General features: G+C 39.9%; 1 protein-coding gene and 1 long non-coding RNA gene across 3 annotated transcripts; one reads left to right on the top strand and one right to left on the bottom strand.

Moving 5' to 3' along the window:
- Window positions 1–1,911: 1,911 nt before the first annotated feature.
- EFCAB14 (EF-hand calcium binding domain 14) lies at window positions 1,912–17,119 on the top strand. Of its 2 annotated transcripts, none has more exons than XM_081193206.1 (11): window positions 1,912–2,426; window positions 4,018–4,166; window positions 6,827–6,972; window positions 8,230–8,328; window positions 8,785–8,895; window positions 9,554–9,655; window positions 11,265–11,453; window positions 13,034–13,114; window positions 13,828–13,936; window positions 15,192–15,323; window positions 16,401–17,119. In XM_081193206.1, exons 1-11 carry the CDS (start codon window positions 2,194–2,196, stop codon window positions 16,574–16,576), a joined length of 1,527 nt encoding a protein of 508 aa, XP_081049332.1. In that variant the 5' UTR covers window positions 1,912–2,193; the 3' UTR covers window positions 16,577–17,119. The 2 variants fall into 2 exon arrangements, with proteins under 2 accessions (XP_081049332.1, XP_081049333.1); XM_081193207.1 differs by having other exon boundaries at window positions 1,914–2,426; window positions 13,034–13,099.
- Window positions 4,829–6,888, bottom strand: LOC308586573. The gene is made up of 2 exons (XR_014007957.1): window positions 6,751–6,888; window positions 4,829–5,034 (listed from the first exon to the last, which is right to left on the bottom strand). It is a non-coding gene; the product is annotated as an uncharacterized lncRNA (long non-coding RNA).
- Window positions 17,120–23,147: the final 6,028 nt, after the last annotated feature.

The raw sequence follows: 23,147 nt of genomic DNA, 5'->3' as shown, positions 1-23,147 counted from the left end.
TGTTGCCGCTGTCCTCGATCATGAAAGTATTCAACCAGAATTAAATATAAGATGATACAAAGGTCCGCCCATTCCAGCATCCTGTTTCGCAAAAACGGCCGACTGGGATTTAGATACACGCTTCATATGATCCTGGAGGCAGTATACAGCTATCAGTGATCAGCAGCCCTGGATAGACTCTATCCATTAATTTGCCTAATCCCCGTTTAAAACTGTCTAAGTGAGTAGCCATCGACACCACATCTTGTGGCAGCAAGATAATATAATGATGATGATGATGCAGTATTTAACAGGCAAAATATGGGAGAAGAATGGTGAACAGGTGATGTAGATGCAAATGATACCCCAATGATACACCTGCACCTCCAGGATAGAATCATCAATGAGATGGCATTGAGTTGCATCATCGTCAATGCTTGGCCAATGACAGCCAAAGAGGGAAACACAAATAAGGAACTGGTTTAGTTTTCTTTTCTTCTTACATATTTTGGCTATTACTGGCATAGATTCCCAAACAAAATGCTGGACCCCACAGTTTACTGTCAACTTGCAGAAGACAATCTTCAAAATGTATGGTAGCAGCTGACAGCATGGTGAGGTGGTGGCACTCACCTAAACATCTGACAGCTGAGTTGCCACTGTTTACTAGGCAGGAAAGGGAGAGGTGGCTGTGAATCTGGTGGTCTTGCTGGTGTGTTTGCATTGACCTCCCTGCTGCTTCATCCTCTCCTCAGATAAGCAGCAGTGACTCAACAGCCAGGAGATCAGATGAGTGATGCCACCCCACCACACTGATGTGTGGGTAAATAATTTGTGATAGCCCAAAAATTATTTTCAGTTGCTTACCAGCAGTTTCTGATTCTGGTCTGCATATTCTGGTTATTGGCACAAGGGCATCATGGTTGATAATGTTCTACCCTCAAACAAAGCATTGGACCAGATGCAGGGGATTCTTTCATGGAGGTGTGGGCCAAAGATTTGTAGTGCCCCAAAGATTATTTTAGGGTGCACACCCCAGGCTGCTTAATCACTATATGTTTTGATTACTATTTGCAGCATCTTGTGTCCAACAAAGTATTGGACTCAGTTCAATGCCATCTTGTAGAGGACAGTCTCCTGGAGATGTGGGTATATATTTTACGTGACCTAGTTTATTTTGGGCTGCACAGCCCCAGCTCTATAGTCTCTTATAACAATGCTATATTACATTACACTGGTTATTATTGAAACATTTATAATTTGACATGCCCTTTATGGATGTAGGTGCTGTTCTTCATAAGAGCGTTGCTGGTGGTTTTTGAAAATTGTTTCTGCAGACTTATGCTAACTTGCGCATGATGCCCACTTTTTATTTTCTAACCCTTCCAAACTATGTTTACTAGATCATCTAGGTGAAATTACCACCAGTGACCATTTCCCGATGGATATATATTAGAGGAACAGTGCTATTATTGTTAGCTCAGATTTACTCACAACTGTCTCAGATGGTTGCTTAAAGTTAAACCATAAACAGAACAGAACATGTTAACAAAAGACTATGAGAAGCATCTGCTCCAATGAGATTCAAGGAGACCGAGTCTGAGCCCCAAGTGCATCTTGGTCAATGGCCGTCTCACTTTCCGACCGGAAGCTGCTCAGTACGTTTCGGTCATTACTGTGCTTAAAACTGACCTAATACCAAAAAGCTATATACAGTACTGGTCCTTTAATAATTTCTCTACGTTCTCGCTGTGGGCTGGCATTAACTGGCTCAGCAGCCAATGGAAAACCCCGAATACATCTACGGTTGAGAGAGGCGTTACAGGCGAAGAGGAGTTGCCCTTTTGTCCAATAGGAGCGGCCGATGCTGGTAGGCGCCAGAGCAAAGCCGTCCATCCAGCTTCCTCAACCTTTTCCAGCCAATGGCAGCGCCTCGTATTGGCCGGCAGGCGCTGAGGGCGAGGAGGAAGCTGCGCCCGCTCAGCTGCCATGGGTCGGGCGGTTGTGGCGGGAGGAGCAGCCGATAAGAAAGAGCAGCAACGGCACCGCCGGCGTCTGAGGGCGCCGCGCCAGCCCCGCTGAGGCTGCTCCAGGGCGGTCGGGGAAACCTCCGAGACGCTGAAGCTGGCGAGCCGTGGTCCGGAGTTGGGAGCCCCTCCCGGGTTGCGCTGCTGCCCGGCTTCCCCGGCTCCTGCCCCGGCCCAGCAGAAAAGGATGAAGAAGCGCAAGGAGCTCAACGCGCTCATCGGACTGGGCGGCGGGAATGGGGACCGGGGAAGCGGGAGCGGCGGCGGCGGCGGGCGCAAGAAGAGACACCCGAGGAAAGGCTCCGCCTCGGGCCACCGGCTCCTCCGCACCGAGTCCGCCGAGAGCAGCAGCAGCAGCTCTTCCGGCCCGGAGTTCGGGGACGGCTTCGGACTCCCGGGCGCCCGCTCCCGCTTTGCCAAGTGAGGCCCGCAAGAGAAGCAGGGAGCGGTTGCGCTTGGGGAGGAGGGGGCGAGGGACCTCGGTCCGTGGAGGGTCAGGCATGGCTCGGGCAGGACGAGAGGAGTGTGAAATGTAACTTTAGATACGATGTATTATTAGTCGGGGGCTGCCCGATGCGGTATTTGGGACTCAAGAGTGGGTTGGGTGGGTAGGGATGAAGGGACGGGGTTGAGGTGCATGTGGAAGAGTTGATACGTGACTAGCTCCATCGGGAGTATGCTGAGAGGAGAGGGGTTGGGAGTGTAAGGTTGACATGATTGCAGCTGAGTTGGAAAGTTGGTGACTGGGTGGGTAACATTTGGGTGTGCTGGGGTTGAAAGTGAGTTAAGGCTACTGAGGATCTGGAGCAGATTGTTAACACAAACTGAGTTTTTGTTCTGAGAGGGAAGCTGTCTGCGACATAAATAGCTGGGTGTGTTTCTGGTATAACTTGTTGCTCTTGCACTAAGCCCAGGTGTGTGGGTGGGACTACTAGTGCCATTCTTTTTGCTTGGTTATTGTCGTTTTGTTTATTTCATTTATTCAATTTATATCCCATGCTTCTTCCTGAAGGAGCCCAGGGACTGTTCTGCTAAGCTGGTTGTTGTTTAGTTGTATAGTCGTGTCCGACTCTTCGTGACCCCATGGACCAGAGCACACCAAATATAGATCTCCTGAATATAGCTTCGGGTGCTCATAACCATGCTCTAATACATTTGATCTTGATTGATCTATACCTCTGGTTAATGCCTTTCCTGTGGTCTTTGGTGTACTTTCTACTGGTCAATGGCAATCTGATGTATTAAGTCTTCAGTACAGTTTGTTGTAAAACAAGATTCTGTTTGAGTTCTGGAAGAAGGAATCCTCAATACAGATGTGGGGAACCTTTGGCCCTTTTAAATGTGGTTGAACTACAACTCCTGTCAGCCCCAGCAAGCATGACAGTACTTGTAGTTCAGCAACATCTGGAAGGCCAAAGGTTCCCTGCACCAGTTCTAATAAGACTTATCCCTAAATTCTGCTTTGTGGGTCATTGTGAAAAAAGGTCAAATTCCTTCAAGCTTATTAAAACAGAAATAGTTCTTACAGTACTTCAAATTTGATTATAACCCCCCCCCCAAAAAAAAGCTGGTTGTAGTAATTTGTAATTAACGTTAAGACCAGGGAAATGTACAGAGTCCTAGATATTCTGATCCTGTGCTATTCTGTGCAAGTACCCTTTTGCCAATGTTTCCATTGTTAGATTAGGATACTAATCTAGAACATCATGACAAGTGCTCTTCCTTGAACATTTGTATCAAAAAAGGTAAAATATCAGCAAGAACTTGGATTACTAGATACTGAATAATTAATGCAATTCCTACAGTCAAGAATTAATAACAACCTCTGGTCAAGGGATTTAGGTGAAGGCCCTTGAATAATAAACTAGTTTCGAATTTATCTAGCTGTTTTGCATTGGATTGAATTGTGAGAGAGTAATATATTGCATTAATATTGAATACAATGTAAGTGCCAATTTTGTGTGATATTTAGCCATTGTGATGTAGCTGAACCATTTATTTATTCATTTAGGGGTGACTACCTGCGATGCTGCAAGCTTTGCTACCCATTATGTGCTTTTGTCATTTTGGCTGCTTGTGTGGTAGCTTGTGTTGGCTTGGTATGGATGCAGGTTGCTCTCAAAGAAGACCTGGATGAATTAAAGGAGCGGTTTCGAACTAGTAAGTACTGATCTTTGGTTTTCCCTTTCTTTATAATAACTTGTGGGATATGGGACAAAGTCTTATATAGCTGGTAATTGCCAAAAACACTCTTTATAGTCTGTTTTAATATGAAGCAAACATGCTGACAAATGGTCATTTGTGTACAAAATACTATAACTCTGTTACTAGGTGTTGTAACAAATCTTTTGCCATCCTCTATAAGCCACAGGTGATTAAAAACACATGGCCATACATGTATTTTTAAAAGGCAGAAGCCATATTTATTGGCATATGTCTTATTTGAACTATTTAATGCTTACAAATCACGTAATTAGATTTCTGTGATCCTTGGTGAATGTGTTTAAAAAATTCAAGTACTCAAGAATATTTTGAAAGGCTGAGTTGCTAAAGTATCCTGAAAAATTGCAGCTGCTTTGTCTTGTGGGTGGCAGTGGGTAGACAAGTTCACATCTCTGTGTCATCTGATGGTGATTGTGAACAGGAAAGATCCATATTGATTTGGTCCCTTGCTAATTTTACTAGAAGTATGAGATAGAAATTGTCATACAGAAATTCCAAGGAAGGCTAATACCATGAGGTGAAGGGAATTGCTTAGGAGGAAGTGATTTTCTTCAAAGCTGTTGATGCTATATAGCTATGAAAGATAAACAAACTACCAGTTCATTTCTAACCAAGCTTTTCTTCACTGTAAACTCCAAAACACGATCTGTTAATCTTGGAAGGTATACATGCATGTATTGATCATCACAGCAACTATAATTTGCCTTTTTGATATAATTTATATACATACCTAGATACTTGGTCCAGGTGATTTGTGAGACTATATACTGGCATATAACAAACCACTTTTGCTGTTGATCCAACTCTGTAGGGGAGAGGATTTCACAATTAATTGGCGTGTTTCCAGGAGGAAAACCACTAACGGCAATGGTGAAATACTATCTTGTTTTTTATTATGACACTTTCAGGTCACCCATCAGCTTTAGAGCTTAATCTTCAAAGCGCTATTCATTCTTCAAATAGGTTACTTGGTTTTATGTCTGTTAATGAACTGTCTTGAAAACGTACTGTGTTGAATATGACAGTTTTTCTTATGGGCTGAGCAATTACTGCATTTCTCAGCTGTATTTGTCACTTTTAAGACCTGAATTCTCTACTAAGAAAAAAATTAAAAACACAGTGTACTTAAAAGAGCTCTCTGGTGTTTGTTCTAAAAGCTTTAAATAGTTCAATCTTGTAAGTTTTGACAGGCATTCAAAATTCAATTTTATTTCATTTTACCGAGCTAGGTCCAAGGTCCATCAATCTAAGGTTGTTGTATTAATCTACAAAGCTCTGGACAACTTAAGTCCAACGGTACTTTAATGACTTCCTGAACCCTTATATCCTAGCTCCATCAGTTATATGATCTGTAGGAGCATTGCTAGTTATCCTTTGAGTCACTGAGGTTCAAATTATGTAGCCAGTAAAGCAAGCTTTCAGCATCATTGGCCCAGTCCTGCGAAATGCTGTTCTGGTTGATATTCAGCAGACATCTGCTTTAGTCTTTAAACTTTTGCTGAACACTTTTTATGTCACTAGGCTTATGTAGGCAATTAAGAAAAAAAGTAAATGTGATAACTGGTAGTTTTAGATTTTGTCAGTTTTAAGCTGCCTTGATAAGTGTACACTGATAGTACACATATTTATGAAAAAATATAATAAAAATATTCTTGAATAAAACTATTTTTCTAGATATTAACAGACTGTTAAGTTTAATGGCATAACTCTGTTATGAAAGAAAATTACTAAGGAGAGCATGCTCGGAAGCATATTTGAAACTTGAAAGAAAGAGGTTATATTATTGTATATACACTTCATAAAGTGGTAGTGGGAGTCCCATTATACTTAGTGGGTGAAATTCAGCGTTGTGCTCTTCCAACAGCCAGTATGGTATAGTGGTTAGTGTGCTGGAGTAGAACCTGGGAGACAAGAGTTTGAATTGCTGCTTGGCCATGAAGATCACTGGGTGATCTTGGGCCAGTCAGTCTCTCAGCATAACCTACCACACAGGGTTGTTGTGAGGATAAAAATTGGGGAGTGACTACATATGCCACCTTGTGCTCCTTGGAGGAAAGGTGGGGTATGAATGCAATTAATAATAAACAAATGTACAAGCAGCTTGGGTATTGCTTTTTTCTTGTTATGTTGCTGAAGCATATGACACAGCTGAAGTCGTAAGGACATAACAATGATTGAGTAAAAATGGAATTCAATAAAGATTACTAATAGTACCTTAGCATCATATTGTCTGTTCATCAAAATAATTCCAGTGGTTATTTAGTCATTAGTGTATGTAACTCATTTCCTTGACAATAATAAACTGCCTATTTAATTCAACTTCTCTCTCTTAAGAGCAGACACAGATTACAGGAAGGTGGTTCCTGCAATACATTTTATGATGTCTTTCACATATGTCTGTTAATCTACAACTTTGTTTAGCTTACTCTTTGTTCCTAAATGCACAGTGTGGAAGCTTGGCTAAAATCAATTCTAATATGTTTAGAATTCAGTCCCAAATTACAAAGCAATGAAGGCATACCTATTAAAGAATTCATGCTTGTGTTCTCAGATCTTTGTGTTGATGGATAACTATTGCTTCTGACTTTGTGTTTTAGTGGAGTCTAATCAAAAAACCTCATTCCAAGAAATTCCTAGATTGACTGAAGATCTGCTTAATAAACAAAAGGAACTGGAAAAGATTGAGAATGGAGATGCGGGATTAAGCAAAATATGGGTAAACATCACTGAAATAAGCAAACAGGTAAAGTAAGTGACCATTCAAGTAAAGTTATAATCTAAGCCATTTAAAATATGTCTTATAACATCTTAGTTGAGCCATTTGCTATTATTGGTATGATTGCTATTGAAGAGCAACATTCTGGGTCAACGTGTATGTTGACATTTTTTAACCTGGTAAAAGTTATTAATCCATTCTTTTTACTGTCTGTGATAGTACATAATGCTAAGCTATAAAGTATGGTTCCGTAAGCCACACAGTACATTAGTTGTGTGCTGGTTCATGCAACCCAAGGGCTCCTGCTTCACTTCTCCTTTGTGCAAGCAGGTAAACAAGCCATAATATAGGTAGGTTACAATAATTACCAAAGTTGCTTTCTCCCTGACAAACCATAGTAACTAAGCCACCAACAAACTATGATTTAGGAGTGGCTAAAGTGGTCATTTGTTAGGAGAAAAAAACATGATTTCATGTTCAGATGTTACTCAAAGCTGTTGACTTTGTGGCTTATTCATGTGCTTGTGTAAAGCAGCAGGGCATAAGCTGCATGCTCCAGCATGTGGCTTGCGCACAGTATGGATTTCTAAATATAGTTTAAGTCTTATGTGCAGTTGTGGCCATTGGCTTAGCTTGAGTTCTGACAATGCAATAAACCATGGTTTATTGTGACAGTAACAAGCATGCTGCCCTCTCCCTCTTCCTTTTGTGCTGCTGCTAAAAGGAAATAAGAAATTTTTCTTCCACTTCATTTGCACTTGACTTGTTAATATTTGTTGCTTGCTTGAAACAAGGCAACTGCAAATCATTGGTTATGAAATTAGCTTGTTTCAACAAATCATATTCAAAAGGAAACTGAGAAGCGTTCTCATGGAAGGAGTAAACATAGAAAGTCTCTGCACAATTGGATTGTTCCTAATTTTTTAAAAGAATGTTCAGTGACTCTAAAAGCTGGGAAGGAAGTGTGTGCTTTTTGAATTTTTGCCTGTTTAGTGTATTTCAGTAGTTGGAAAATGTTTCCTTATACCCCACTTCTCTTATGATAGAAGAGTTAATGGTGCTTAGAAGTTAGCAGTGAGCTAGCAACCTGCTTAATCAGTAGGCTGATACTGATGAATCCACCAGTAGATTCTGAGCAAAGTGTTACCATGGTTGTGCCTAGTTGTATGTAGTACAGACTCAGGAGGCTTCCCAGTATTAGGTGCTGTGCCATTTATGTTTAAATGATTTATCTGTAACCTCTACTCTGAGAGAGAATGAAATAACATCTTCCTCTCGTTTTAGATTTCTTTGTTGATGTCAGCTGTAAATCACCTCAAAACGAACATTAAATCTGCTTCTGATTTGATTAATCTTCCTGTCACAGTAGAAGAGCTTCAGAAAGTATGTACTACACCAAGTATATTGTGTTTATCAAATTCTGCAAGCTAGAAAAGTATTTTGAATCAGAGTTTTTTGAACCACTGCTATCAGTGTACAATGGTGTTAATCACTTGTAGGAAGTATGTAGGTGGGAAATGATACTGCTGCACTGGGTCACATTGCATAATGTCAGGATGTGCGCAGTTTGTTCAGTATGACTCTCCCATGTGATTTTTTGTAAGGTTATATGGGTTGTTTGTATTGTATTGCTTGGTATTTTGGGTTGGGGTTGCATGTTCGTGTTTGCATTGTTGTATTATATTACAAGTTTCTAAATGTAACCTGCCTTGGGATCTTATGTGAGGTGTGGTGGTTATTATTATTTATTAGCTACTCTTCTGGAATTAATACATTTGAGTCTCACACTTTTTAATATACCACTGATACTACAAGATTATGATTGGGTTTTTTCCCCAGAGTGTTGCTACTATAGGTAGCACTGTAACTAGTGTTCATCATGATGTTGAGAGTATGCAGGCAGCAATTGAAGAACATAAGAAAATTATAGAGACACTCCAAAATGAGATGGTAAGGACTTGTATTAATCTGATAGTAGTTCATTCTGTGATAATTCCCATATGAACTTCATTTTGGCTATGTCATTTGACAGTAAAAAAAATGTCTTTTTAAAGGCAATCAATGTTTTGGATGAAAATCTGTATTCTCCAGTTTATTGTTGCAGAACTCCATGTTAAAGTTTAACAGGGATGGGAAGCTTAAGTCTTTCAGATTCCTAGATACTATAAACAAATTTGTAAATATTGGTCATCTTTGAGGATGTAAATAAGTTAATGATTAATGCCCAATTAATAGGGGATTGGGTGTCTAGCCTCAATGGACTTTCCTGATCCACCCTCTTCATATGCTCCTTGTACTATTTCTTAAATCAAGCAAAGCAAGTAAATGTGACTTTAATTATAACAAGAACCTTTTGAGTAATCGCATGCTGAGGGAGCATCACATATCTCCCATGTTTCCTAACTGCTTTCCATCCATACAGTACTTGTCATATTGCACTTGTTTATTTATTTTGAATCTCTTAAATACATTTACATGGAGCACCAGTATATTTGTGTATATCACAGTCTGCTACCCTCTGTCTTCCTAGTTTTGTGTTTGTGAAAGCTTGGTTCCCATGTTCAAAGTTTAACTGGTTTCAAAAATTCATTTTTACTACTTTTATTAGAGTGAACTCGCAGAAGATGTTAGAGGAAAGCAGCTGCCTTCATTTCCCTCCTCTCCAACCCCCCAAATAAGTGAGAAGAATCTGACAGACAGTTGTAAACAGGTACAGCTTGTTGCTGCTTTAGATGCTTTGCAAATCAGTATTTCAAGATTTCTGTAAAACTATTTTAAACTAGGATTCTGGGACAAAGAAAAAACTGTCAACCTCTATTTTAAGGAAACATGGGTTGATATTTAAGATTAGTTATACTCGGAGTAGACCAGGGTAGGCAGCCTAAGGCCCGTGGGCTTCTCACTCTGGCCCGTGGGTGGTCAGCATGTTTTTACATGAGTAGAATGTGTGCTTTTATTTAAAATTCATCTCTGGGTTATTTATGGGGCATAGGAATTGGTTCAATTTCCCCCCCCCCCCAAAAAAAAATATAGTCCGGCCCACCACATTCTCTGAGGGACGGTGGACCGGCCCACGGCTGAAGAAGGTTGCTGACCCCTGGAGTAGACTGATTGAAATTGGTGTCGTGGTCATTAATTTCACAGGATCTATACTGAATAGAACTTCATAGAATCATAGAATTATTGAGTTGGAAGGAACCATAAGGATCATCTAGTCCAGTGATGGCCAAACTTGGCCCTCCAGTTGTTTTGGGACTACAGTTCCCATCATCCATGACCACTGGTCCGTTAGCTAGGGATGATGGGAGTTGTAGTCCAGAAATAGCTGGAGGGCCAAGTTTGGCCATCACTGATCTAGTACAACCCCCTGCAAAGCAGGAATCTTTCGCCCAGGTCTGTGTCTGACCATTAGTGAAATTCAGTTTCCTAGGCAGAGAGCAGAAATAAAAGAGAATATGACAGTCTTCATAATAAGAAGCTGGATATTAATTATAGGTTGTGATTTGTGTAATAGTCTCTTCCCTCAATCCCTTGTATTGCATAACATCCAGCACAATGTGGAGTTCTGGAGAACTAAGAAGCTTTCTCACACACTATTTTGAGGCAATTTAATTCATTTTAATTAATTTATTGTCCAACTGTGAATTCTGAAAATTGAGCAATATGTCTTTCTTTGCTTGTTAAAAAGGAAAAACATACAATTTCTTTGGAAGAAACCATCAATATTAAAACAGCCAACAACATGGCAGTTCTTGAAATAGATCTCCTAGCTTTGTGGTTAGTCATTTGCCCTAGTTAAGTACTTAATTAGTGAGTAGTAAATTGCTATGCCCACTTGTCAAACTGCCTTGCAAAACACTGGCAAAGTGTATTTATTATAAAATAAAGGTATCAGTAAAATATATTAAATAACACAGTGGTATTAAAACAACATGTTGGCAAATTATTTTGTTTGATCTGTTAGGCTTTGTACTCTTTGAAGGTAGCTTGCACTAAAAGAACTGAACATAAGGCCTGTGAGATTTAGCACACCTGTTTTCACAGAGGGTAGTTGCTGAAACCCAGCTTTCAACTTTCAAAGATCTAACAGACCTCCTTCATTTAAGGATTTGTCAAGTGGCTCTAAACCCTATTTGAGCTGCAATCCAATGACTCTTGGGAATACTCTTTGCTGAATTTAGGGATTTATTTATGCCAGCATAGAGTCAAGCTGCAGATGAATGACAACAATTGCATAAGTATAAACTGCTTACTCTTAGTTATGTTACTCTTACTCTATGTTTCTATAATGTAAGAACATTTTTTTCTGTGTTGAACAGGATAACCAGTACCTACATACCTCTATAGAAGAGGTAAACTCTACCCTAATGTTGTACCAGAAACAGAATGATTTAAAACTTTTCAATATGGACTCCACAGTTGGCAATCTAAGTTGGAGAGTTGCTTCATTAGAAAATCACATGACAGTGAATAAACTGGAAAAAAGAGAAAACCTGACCCTTGGCATGGTAAGTGCCTAGCTATTGGGGGTGTATGAGAAACGAATTTTTGCAAAACAGTTATGTTTGCTGTATGCTATATGGATTAGTTGTGCTGCATAGTGGTTGAACTGATACTGGGAAAGCCACACTTTCCAAAAAGAAATTGCAATTTACGCTTGGTGTGTGGAGTTGTAAATGCTAACTATAGTGAAAGAGGCCATTCTCTAGTTATCTGGATTCCTTCTATCACAAGCTTTGCACTGAATTAATGAATTTCTGCAACAATATGAGCTGTCAGTTGGATATTCAGTGATGCTTTCTGTGTTACTGTGGATCTTGGTCACCTTGAATTTCTAATTTGCTTGTACAGCTTTTGTTTTAACTTTAATTATCAGTCATTTGAACAGTAAAATCCACTATACTCTTAATGTCTATGAGAACTGCTTCAGTTTTATTACAAAGTTAAAACTGCAGTCCTACACACTTCTTAGGAAGTAAGCCCCATTTATGTCAGAGGGAGTTGTTTCTGAGTCGACATGCATTGGATTGGACTTGGATTGCAAGATTGTATGGATGCAGTAGTAGTGTTTGCATTGCAAGTAAGAGCCTACCTGAATCAATTAATATTTGTTGCAGCATTTTGTGTAGCTACTCTCATCTGACTATGCATTGAGACTCTGCACCTAGAAAAATCGTGTACGTTAATAAGTAGCCTGAAATGTTGACAAAGCCAGATTCTACATGCCTACTTCAAGTTTTCTCACCGAAAACATTTTTCTTTCCATGTTCTGCAAGATTTTGGGACATATTGGGATGAAAAGAAAAGGAGCTGGTGGAACTGGCTGTCAGAATGGCAACTTGGCTGGGCACTAGACAAAATGATATTTTTCTGTGATTCTGTTCTTTTTTAAAAAATTAAACACAGGAGTGGAAGTACTATGGTGAAATGGCAAACATCTAGAGCAAGTGTAATAGTTGAATGCATACTTTAATGTTTTTAGGGGATTAGAAATCTCAAATAATGAAGCTGGAAATCTTGGCCATATGTAGGACTGAAAACTGTATAATACAATTGCCACCTGAGATGGCAAATGTAGAAGGAAGGCTAGGAGAAACTGTATTGATCATACTGTATTGGACATTGGCACTAAAATGTGTAACTCTCATTAGATTTTGGTTGTTCAGCATATTGGATCCCCAGCTTCACCTTTCTGGCAGCACTGCTCTGTGTGTGTTCCTCTTGTACAGTTATTATACAGTCATGCTGATGTAATTACTGATGCAGTGGCAGCCTTATTGATATGCTATTTCAACCTCCAGTGTACTTCTCTTTCTATTTTCTTAAATAGCCACTGGGTTGTTCTAGTTGCAGACTAGGACTGTCTGAGCTTCCATTGATCTCAGCATATCCTGGTGAGCCTTGTATATTAACTTTTCTCTCCAATATAGTTGTTCAAATAATAGGTCTTGCTGCTTACTCACACAGCTACATTTTAATATATTTGTGATTACTAGCTAGTCCTAGGGTGTTCATTTCTTGTATCGCTTAAGGGTAAACTATATTTTAGAAGAAGACACAAACATAAGCCTTTCTTTTGGTTTTGCAGGTGGGCGACTTAACTACCTCGGTGAAAGTAGAAAATGAACCAAGGAATGAAACTACTACTGAAAAGGTACAGGGCATGGAGGTAATTCTAGGGAAACCAGAAGTAGTGTTTAAAAGCAAGCCATATCATATTAGTACACATTTTTTTCCTGCTTTCCCTAATTTACCCATAAAGACTGGAAGGTGTGATAACAAACTCCAACTAAGGAAATATGCAAAATGGTACAGCTTCAAATTAGAATAAATCTATTCTTCAATGTATTAAACTATATATGCTGGAGATCTCTCTGGCTTGCTCTTAAAAGCAAGCTACATGTTGCACACCAGAGAGACACTCTAAGATCTTCCTAGGTAATAAGAACTTACTAAGGATAAACAAGGTTATGCAGATTTTGATAAAAGTAAATGACCATTTTAAATGCTGGCTGGGTGAGGTTGGTTGGTGCAGAGTATCTTATTTTTCACAAATAAGGTACTCACTCATACAGAAAATGCTATAGTAAACTGGTCCTGTTGAATATGTTCTTGTTTTGTCAGGTTAGTGGGCAAGTGAAATTATTTTATTTTGGCCTTATTGGTCTATGGAAAAAGTGTATTGTAGCATCTTAAAGATTATGTTATCTAATCCTGTGGCCACCATAATAGGTCACAGGGGTTCTGTAGAACATATGGGTGATATGATGCTTATAGATGAAGTACTTAGACTTCTGAACTGTGGAATCTTGCAGTTTATTACAACTTAGTCTGAAATTGGCAGTGTTTTTTCATGGAAATATTTCTGTTGGTATTGTACAGAATATAGAAAATGGGGATTCTCAGGTATCTATGTTAAGAGAGAAGCTGCAGCTGATCAACGCTCTGTCAAGCAAACCAGAAAGTGATCGATCTGAAGCACTGAAAAAAGGTGAATGTTGCATATAGTTTTACTTCCTACACTAAATTACTATACTGCTGCTTTAGCTTATTTAATCATGAGTCACTTGCACTACAGTTCCTTGGACAAACGAGCAAACCGGGTGCTGAAAGGAGTGGAAATATGTCTGATAGCTGGCCTCTAGTTACGAGCTTCTGACCGAAGCCTCTCATAGCTCATCCTTTATGCAAAGACAAATAACAAGAAGTGTAAAAATATAAGTGCTTACTTTGGAAGGAAAAACTATTAACAGAACCACATTATTAACAGGAACAATTGAGGCATGTACAATTCAGTTCCAAATTTATCAGTTCTATCACTTTCAGCATATGAAATGCTTTGATCATTCAAGTGAGCATTTATACATGTATATCACTCTTACTGTGCTGTAATGAAAAGGCAAGGTAGCTATCATGTCAAAGTCCCCAGTAAATGATCAGTCAAAATATTTTCCTTTGCCTTACTGAGTTAATACTCTAGCATAGAAACACATGTGCCACATCAGTAAGGCTAGGTTATACATTTGAAATGTGCTTTTCCATTCAAAATGCACAAGAAGAAGCAAGTTGGAAAAGACTGGGCCATTACTTTTCCATGTTCAAAGGGGAAAGCCCTCTGCCTCATTAGAAGATACTTTCTATAAAATGTTAAAGTCTGGGGTTACCAGTGTGACACCCACAAGCACCAATGTGTCCACCAGTACCAGTAAATATACTCTCTGAAATCTGCATTATGTGAGTGTCTGTTTGCTCTTCTGGCTCAGTTCCTGTTTGCACTGGCTCAATCTCTCCTACATTGAACATGCTCCCTTTAAAGATACCCATGTTACATTGGATGCCAGAATTGGACACCCCCTTCAGTTGGAACAAGGGGAGAGGTGCAATGAGCTTCTTTATGAGAGAGTGCAGTGGTAGCTGATGTAGATGCCTTTCCCCATAGGCTGGGAGGGGGGCATGATTGCACCACTTTGCCCTGTTGCTTTTTCTGTTCTTTTGGATATGGAAATCCTTTTGTGACTGGCACCGATGGCACTTTCTCAAAATTTCATAGATGCCCACTAGCCCAAAAAAGTTGCTGCCACCTGCACTGATTTTTCCACTAATGACATCTCTGGTATGTTACTGTGTTGAAAGTGCCAAGTTATGTTGGATACCATCTTCATGTATCCCCCCTTTTTGAAGCATAATTGCCTTCCGCCTACTCTTGCCAGATAATTAGCAACAACTACTGTAAAATTTCTTGACAGGAGGAAAACTCCAGAGCACTACATCAAAGCCTACAAAGCTTCCAAGACTTTCTTCAAGATCAGTTGGCAGCAGTTTTGAGGGGAATAGACACCCAAGAGACTTGTCATTACCTGGAATATCCAACATAGAAGGTAACCACATATGGTTGGAAATGAATGGACCATAGAGAACATTTTTCAAATGTAGCATAAACAATCCCAAAGGACCTCTCCAAGCTGAGTGAATGTGCAGTAAAATAGCAAATCGATACAGTGCAAACAAGTGTAAAGCGATGCATGCCTGGGTAAAAAGATAATTTTATGCGCTTACGGAGTCTGAAATGGCAGTAGGTGGCCAGAAACAAGACCTTGAGGTCATAGTGGGTAGCTCAAGAATAATATTGCAATTGCAGCCAGTCTGAATCCTTAAGATTATGGAAAATGCAGTGGTAAACATTTATGCCTGCTTAAAAGCCTGCAAATATGGGTAACTTAAGGGAGGTAGATTCTTGTCTGTTTGGATATTTTTAAAAGATTTGTGCAGTTGCAAGTTGCATGCTGTTCAGCCATAAGTGTTCAAAAGTAGAGAAAACAGTGGTGAAGATGTATAAAAGATATACAGGGTGAACTGAAACACTGACCAGGATTTATTTGGCAGAGGTACAATTTACTTTGTAATGTTCTCAATCAAATCTGAGGTTTCTGGTTCAAACTGTTGAGAGAGGTCCAATATTTTAGCAAATCAATGTTGCTTTTGTTTAAATGTCCACAGAGAATGATTCTCTTTTGGGCTGATTCACATCTAGCAATCTGAGAATGAGTCATGCCTCACTTACCCCCTGTTATCACTCCCCCTCCTTACCTTACATGCTGAGAAAATATTCTGCTGTGCTATGTTTAAGCCACAGTTTCCTGTTAGCTCTGAACTGGGAAACTGGGTGAATTTTGACTAACAACCTGGTTTCATATCCTGATTAGTAATGAGAAACTGGTTTAAACAAATGGCAATAGAAGCAGCAACGTTGGCATGCAAGGGAAGGAGGATTGTGGAGACCCAGTGCTAGTAGTTCTTGGCTTAAAAAATAGGCTCTTTATCTACCGGAATGTATATTACAGACCATATAGTGTGTATTTTGTGTGTCTCGTGGAAAAAGCTACTGCTGCTGGAGGAAAGTGTTAATACTTCTTAGCTACTGTCTGTTCTTTAAAATTATTTGTTCCTTCTTGCAGACCTTCAGGATTTATTCAGGACCATCAGCCAAGACTCTGATGGCAAGCTATCCTATGAAGACCTGCAAAAACTGGTTGGATCTGCAGTGTATGATTCCCAGAGCTTTAAAGAATTTGATACAGATGGAGATGAGAAGTATTCCTTACTGGAACTAAGGATGGCTTTAGGTTTATAGTATCTCTACATATATAAATAACAGTATTGAAGGACTACAGTAGCTATACAAGAAAAACTGATAAGTTAAAAGCTACATCTGGCACTTTCTGAATTATATACTAATCTTTGCAGCTAACTTAGTGTACATGTTGACACCGTTTTAATTTTGTGTTCTTTGGAAAATATGGAAAGCTAATTTTTGATTTAATTTAAGAGATACAGACTCCTCAGATTTTCAATTTTGAACCTCTAATCCCGAGATTATTTGGTAATGCCTAAACTCTGTTGACAAGTAGAGGGCACATAGGTGCAACTAAATTTTCTCTGGATTGAGGCTTAGAGGATTATATTCTGCCATGGTTTTGGATAACTGGGCTGCACCTTAAATTGCACTAAGAATTTTAGCTCAAAGTTTTTATTTCCCTTATAAGGGAAGCACTTGTCTTCAAATTAGAATATAATATGTGTGTATATATTGACAGACATGTATTTTATATTTCAAATTTGCCTTAAATTAGCTGCACTTTAGAATAAAAAAATAAAAGCATCTATCTTCACAGGATGGGGGCTCTTTTCATTGTAAATATTTAAAATTTGAATCAATTACATCTGAGTCAACTTGGCAATCTATTAAAAGTAATAAGGATCCCAAAGTAAGTTGTGTTGGAGGAGGCTGGAAATACATGTTTCTCCTTAGGACCACACTTTGGGGATCTGCTTTTCCCATAGTTGCATGGGAATCCATGGATAACTGATGAAATAAAGTTCCTGTTTATTTTATACTCAGAACCATGGGAGTTAGAATAATAACTAGTTCTTTCCCTCTGCCATTCAATTTCATATGGATTGTTTAGTATTAAAAACTTTTAGAAGAAGTGCAGTTACTAGCCTTTCTGTAGACTTTCCCTCTATTTTGGCTAACATTTATTGAATTAAATTTCCTCACCTTAATACAAATCTCAGCAAATCAGAGGTTGTTTTACATGGGGGTTATGTTCCTGGTCAGGAACTCCTGGAACCAGGGCCCCTGCAAGTTGGAGGGCTGCTTGCCTGGCTTGGGGAAGGCTGTACAAGGGCTCTGACAGCGTCCTAGAGTCCTCCCATCTCCCTTCCAAACCCTAGTATGTGCTTGCCCAGGCAGGAGGGCTCTGGGACCCCGTAAGCCTCTAATGGATAATCCCACAATCACAGCTCTGCACAGGTGTGTGTTGGGGAAATAAAGATTGGGATTCTGCCACTCTCCATGTATTTATTTCCCCACCAACCTGCGCAAAGCCGTAATTGCATTAGTAAAATAAGCATAGGTTGTGACTTACCTGTACTCTCATTTTACTTCTTTCTTGATTTATGTGAGCCAGGAAAAGGTTGGGGATATTTCGGGCCAAACATGGAGTGTATCTTTGCATTTGTACATAGTGTTGTTTTTAAATAGCAGTGTGGTGTCCTGATCCAGGTTGGCAATATGGCATGAGTAAAGGTTAAAAAAAAGGATGGTAAAGGAGCCCTGGATGGATTAAGTCCAGTCAAAGACAACTATGGGGTTGTGGCGCTCATCTCGCTTTCAGGCTGAGGGAGCCAGCGTTTGTCTAAAGACAGCTTTCCGGGTTATGTGGCTTGCATGACTTAAATCACGATTGGTGTATGGAGGAGCATGATGAGTGCCAGAGTGGGGATTTGAACCACTGACCTTCCAATCGGCAAGCCCAAGAGATCCAGTGGTTTAGACCACAGCGCCACCCGCGTCCCTTGTGGCATGAGTAAAGGTAAAGGTATCCCTGACCGTTAGGTCCAGTCGCGGACGACTCTGGGGTTGCGCGCTCATCTCGCTCTGTAGGCCGAGGGAGCCGGCGTTTGTCCACAGACAGCTTCCAGGTCATGTGGCCAGCATGTCTAAGCCGATTCTGGCGAGCCAGAGCAGCACACGGAAATGCCGTTTACCTTCCCGTACCTATTTATCTACTTGCACTTTGACATGCTTTTGAACTGCTAGGTTGGCAGGAGCTGGGACTGAACAACGGGAGCTCTCCCCATCGCGGGGATTTGAACCGCCAACCATCTGATCAGAAAGCCCAAGGCTCTGTGGTTTAGACCACAGCGCCACCTGTGTCCCTGTTGCATGAGTAGAAGAGGGTTAACCCTCCCCGCTCCCAGTATCATTGTTGTGATGAAAATCCTGCCTTCTGAAATTGTCTCATACGGCAAATAGCTTGTGGGAGGGATTTCCATTGGGATCACCACACAGAGAGTAAAGATTAACCCATTGATTCAGCACCGCAGTTCATATCTGGATTGGGGACTCCACATGTGCTGTTTTAAAAAGTGTGTGCAAATGTGAAGAGTCTGTTGATGTATACTGCAGCTTGGTCCTTTTTACAGTTCCCTTGCTTAAACTTAAGAATTCTTTGATATTTTAAAAGGATTTTACCTTTTCACTTTTAATTTGATCAGCAAAGTAACACAACAAAGTACAGACTTTACAGTCATCTGAATATGCATGCCATGGACAATAATAATAATACTTTTATCTATATGCCACCTATCTGAGTTGCCCCAGCCACTCTGGTCGCTGTTAATAGAAGACTAGTGTACATGGAGATATGATATAATGTTGGTTTACTCTAGAGTAGATGGAAACGATTCCTCCAAAAACATTACAATAATGAAAAGCCTTGAAAACCAAATTTCTCTCATAGGTTCTCTAATTTTTTACTACCAGTTTCCTACCTGGGCAAGTTGACCTTGCCCAGTGAAGTAGAAAAATATTTCAAGGTTACTGAAAACCAGTGCTCTCTCAGACAAGTATCAACCACTTTTTTAATCTGCTTTCTGTATAAAACTGTTGACCAAATTAAATGAAGCAATAAAAATAACTTGGCTAGTATTTATTTGTACCTATGTAATATGATTGTATGCCAAATTGTTGAAGGTATTTTTGGAAGATTAGTTTGTATGGTTAATATGGAAGGAAGCTCTTTTCTAGCCCCACTCTTAAGCAAATAACTGACAATTGTTTAATTTTTCTTTGAGGTGTATATTTACCATAATAGGGAATCCCATTCAAATACTTTGGAATATTCATGGCTGGCTGGATGCTCAACTACTAAAGTGATAGTCCTCCGGAACTTTACCATCTCAGTTTTCATGAAGGGAAACATTTTTGGAAACCATCTCACTTCAAAGGATGCCTCTCATGCAGAAAGCTTTCCAAAGCCCAGTTCATGTTGCCTCAGCAGCAAGGGAATTGTGCAGAGACTTGTGTGTTGTTTTAATTACAGTATATGGCTCCTTCCCACAGTAGCATTTTCCAGCTCCTGAGTGTATGTGTGGCACATGTGGGAGAGAACCACATCATTCAGCAAACTCACATGGGTCCATTTTGCTGGTGTGATTTGGGGACCGATGATAAAAAGTAGGTCTCCACCCATCTCTGATAACATGAACTGGGTCTAATTTCTTTTTTTTAAAAAAAAATGATATTTATTGAGAATTTAAAATTACAGAAAAAGGAAAAAAACAAGAAAGAAGAAAAGGAAAAAAGATAGACAAAAAGAGAGATTAAACAATATAAGTCAATAAAAACAAAAGTCAAAAAACAAAAAAACGCACAATACATCAGAATCAATAAACAAAAAATTTAAAAGCAAATCCAATATTCCCAAATCTTTATCTTTCATTAACTTGTTTCATCGACTTCCTCACACCTCCCTTTTTTGTATTCTAGTTATTGTCTCAGCAAATGCTTTCCATCTTTCACAATATTCTGTCATTGAATTGCCTTAAACTATTTAACCTTATCTTACCATAAAAAACCCTAAAGCTTAAAACTTAAATATTATTTATACTTAATTCTTTTTAACAAAACATATTTATACATAATTCTTTTTAACATTTCTACTAAAGTCAAATAGTTTCATTCCAACATTTTTCTAATACTTTTTAAAAACTTTCTTCCACTCTTCATCCGTCGTCTCTTCTTCCTGGTCTCGGGTTTTGTCAGTCCTTTCTGTCCCATCCATCTAGTCCATCAACCTGGTGACCTTCTATCCGAGGCTCTTAAGTCTTTTCCATGTCCCTTCTGCAGGTCTTCTTCATGTTTATACCTGTACTTTACTTTATCTTCTGCTGATCTTATTCTTAATTTCCTTCCTTTCTCTCGGGGGGACTCCAACTTGGCAATATCTTTATCCCTTCTCAGCAAGTCAGCCCATTCTCCATAGTCAACACTGAGATCCAAAAGATATTTGAAGGCATGTTTCAAAGTCCCTCCAAGGTTAAGGGCCCCCACAACTCCAAACTCCCCCTGGCCCAAAGCCAGATCCGAAAAGTCAAAACATCCCTGCATAGGGGGATCTATCCAACTTCCCATCTCCAGACCAAACAGTACTCCATCTCTCCAAATCTGACTTTCTCCAGATTCAGTCATCAAAAACAGCAATTTATGTTCCTGCAAGGCCGCAGCTCTCTCCATTTCTGGTATTTGAGGTTCAGCAACTACCTCCGCCTTTATCTTCTTCACCACATGCTCTGTCAAAGCATATTCCTGGATTAATTCTGGAGTGGTTTCTATATAAGTATTCACTGTTTGTCCAAAATTTCCAACTGCAACAGTCATCAAATCCATCTTCTCATGTAGCTGTTCCAGTAAAGCACTTGTCTTGCAAAGAGCAAGCACTAAAGCTTCTTCTGGGCACATTCTTGTTCAAGGTCGGTGTCTAGTTCCCACGATCTTTTATCTCTACAGCTGTAAAATTCCCCAGATCGACTCCAGCAACAGTTTCACAGGCTCCCTCTAGAGGAGACAATTTCTATTTGTATCCATCTTTTTTTAAAAGCAGATCTAGCAACAAAGTTCCTTTCGTTTTCCAGATATTTTGTTCCTTTTAAGTGCAAAAGGGAACATTGGAATCAATATGTTTCTCTTTTTTAACCATCTGTCAAAAACGTTTTATCCACAGTCAGTGAACTTCCCCAAAGTGTCTGTCTCTGACACCCCGCTCCCAGGATCAAGACGGTGGAAATTTATCTTTCTTTACTCTCTCTCCTGCAGGTTTAAACAGTCTAAAAAGATTCCCCCCTCTTCTCCTGCTTCCAAGGGGGGTTTAGTAATTTTAGCTGATGGAAATTTAGTCCTTTACAAACGACTTTCCAGGCTCTAGCTTGCAATGTCTTTGCTTCAATCTATTTACAAAAGCGGAAGGCGGACTCCCTGTTTAGACCTTCCCGCTTCGGTGCCAAATTAAAAAATTTCTTAATCCAATTTTCCGTTCTACTCACGGGCAGTTGTTTAAAATCCAATTGTCCACAGGAAAAAGTCAGCGCTCTCCGGCAACAGCAATGCGGCTTCACTCCGTGAAAAAAGCAGTCGATTTGAAGCACCGCGCCATTCACCCCATGTCGCTCCAGATCCCCGAAACCGGGTTTCCCCGCAAGTAGGGGAGGCGCAAAAGGCGCCAGCCGAATCCCACGTCCACAGGCTTCTCCCTCCTGTGGGTTTTTAGTGGGTCTCCGCCTCGCCACAGCGGTGCAGACCCTAGTTCTCACGAAGCGGATTCCTCCTGGTCAGAGGAAATCCGCCATTGCCGGAGGCGCTAACCCGGAAGTGAACTGGGTCTAATTTCTTCTCTCTGAAGAAGAAACCAAGTACTGTGGTTAGAACAATAGTTGCGTATGTTAACAGGAACACCCATGGGGCTGTGAAGACTATAACACCAGTAACATACCAAGCAGAACTAAATCATGTATTCTAGGGAATACTGTTTTAGCTCAGGTTGCTAACGGTTTGCTGCTTGTGTTTTACAATGCAAGTGTTTTGCTATATTTTGTAGGCTGTGGAGCACACAGCCCCATGCAGTAGTGCTAATGTAACTTCTCCCAGCAACATATGGAAATAAAGGAGGGAAATGGGTTTGAGCCACAAGCTTAAATCCAAGCTTCTGTTCAATGTTTAGTATCCTCAGCATTGTGATGTGGCATTCTGTGTTGGGAAGAAGCACATAGATGGTTATAGCTATGGTTAACTTTTTTACCTGCTTCTTCAAGAATGCCAACGAAACTGGGATAGCCACTTTAGTGCTGCAGTACTGAAGGCCTTTGGGTGAATACTGAGTTTCTTATTTTAACACTTTTGGAATGCTTCCAGTGAAGATGAGGCATTCTCTGAAAACTGAAGTGATCCCTGTTGCCCTTCAGCCAAGATTGAAAATATGTTGGTTGAGAATTAATACACAATAATAAAATTTGTTTGTAGCATCTCTTGTGATGGCAGAAATGAAACTGATGTGTATTTATAAAACAAATGTGTGACTTAAAACATTTGGTTTGGAGTGGTCATATAAAAAGAGGATTTAATAGTAAGGACTCCACAGCATTAAGAGCAAGAGACAGTTTATTTTTCTCTGAAGTATTTAAGACAGCTGCTTCTTTGGTGCTGGAAAAGTTGTATTGATCTTGTCCTTTGTGTGTTTTAGCTACAGTGAAGAGAACTAAAACTATCCAGAAAAAGTTGAGCTATTCCATGTTCATATCCTCCAGTGTTTCTTGTCTTAGGAGAAGCTTTTCCGCATAGGAATAGCCAGTCAGTTTTGTGGGGG

Source organism: Podarcis bocagei, assembly GCF_964188305.1.
Source record: "Podarcis bocagei genome assembly, chromosome: 5".
NCBI classification, from domain to species: domain Eukaryota; kingdom Metazoa; phylum Chordata; class Lepidosauria; order Squamata; family Lacertidae; genus Podarcis; species Podarcis bocagei.
This window is presented reverse-complemented; position numbering and strand designations above follow the sequence as displayed.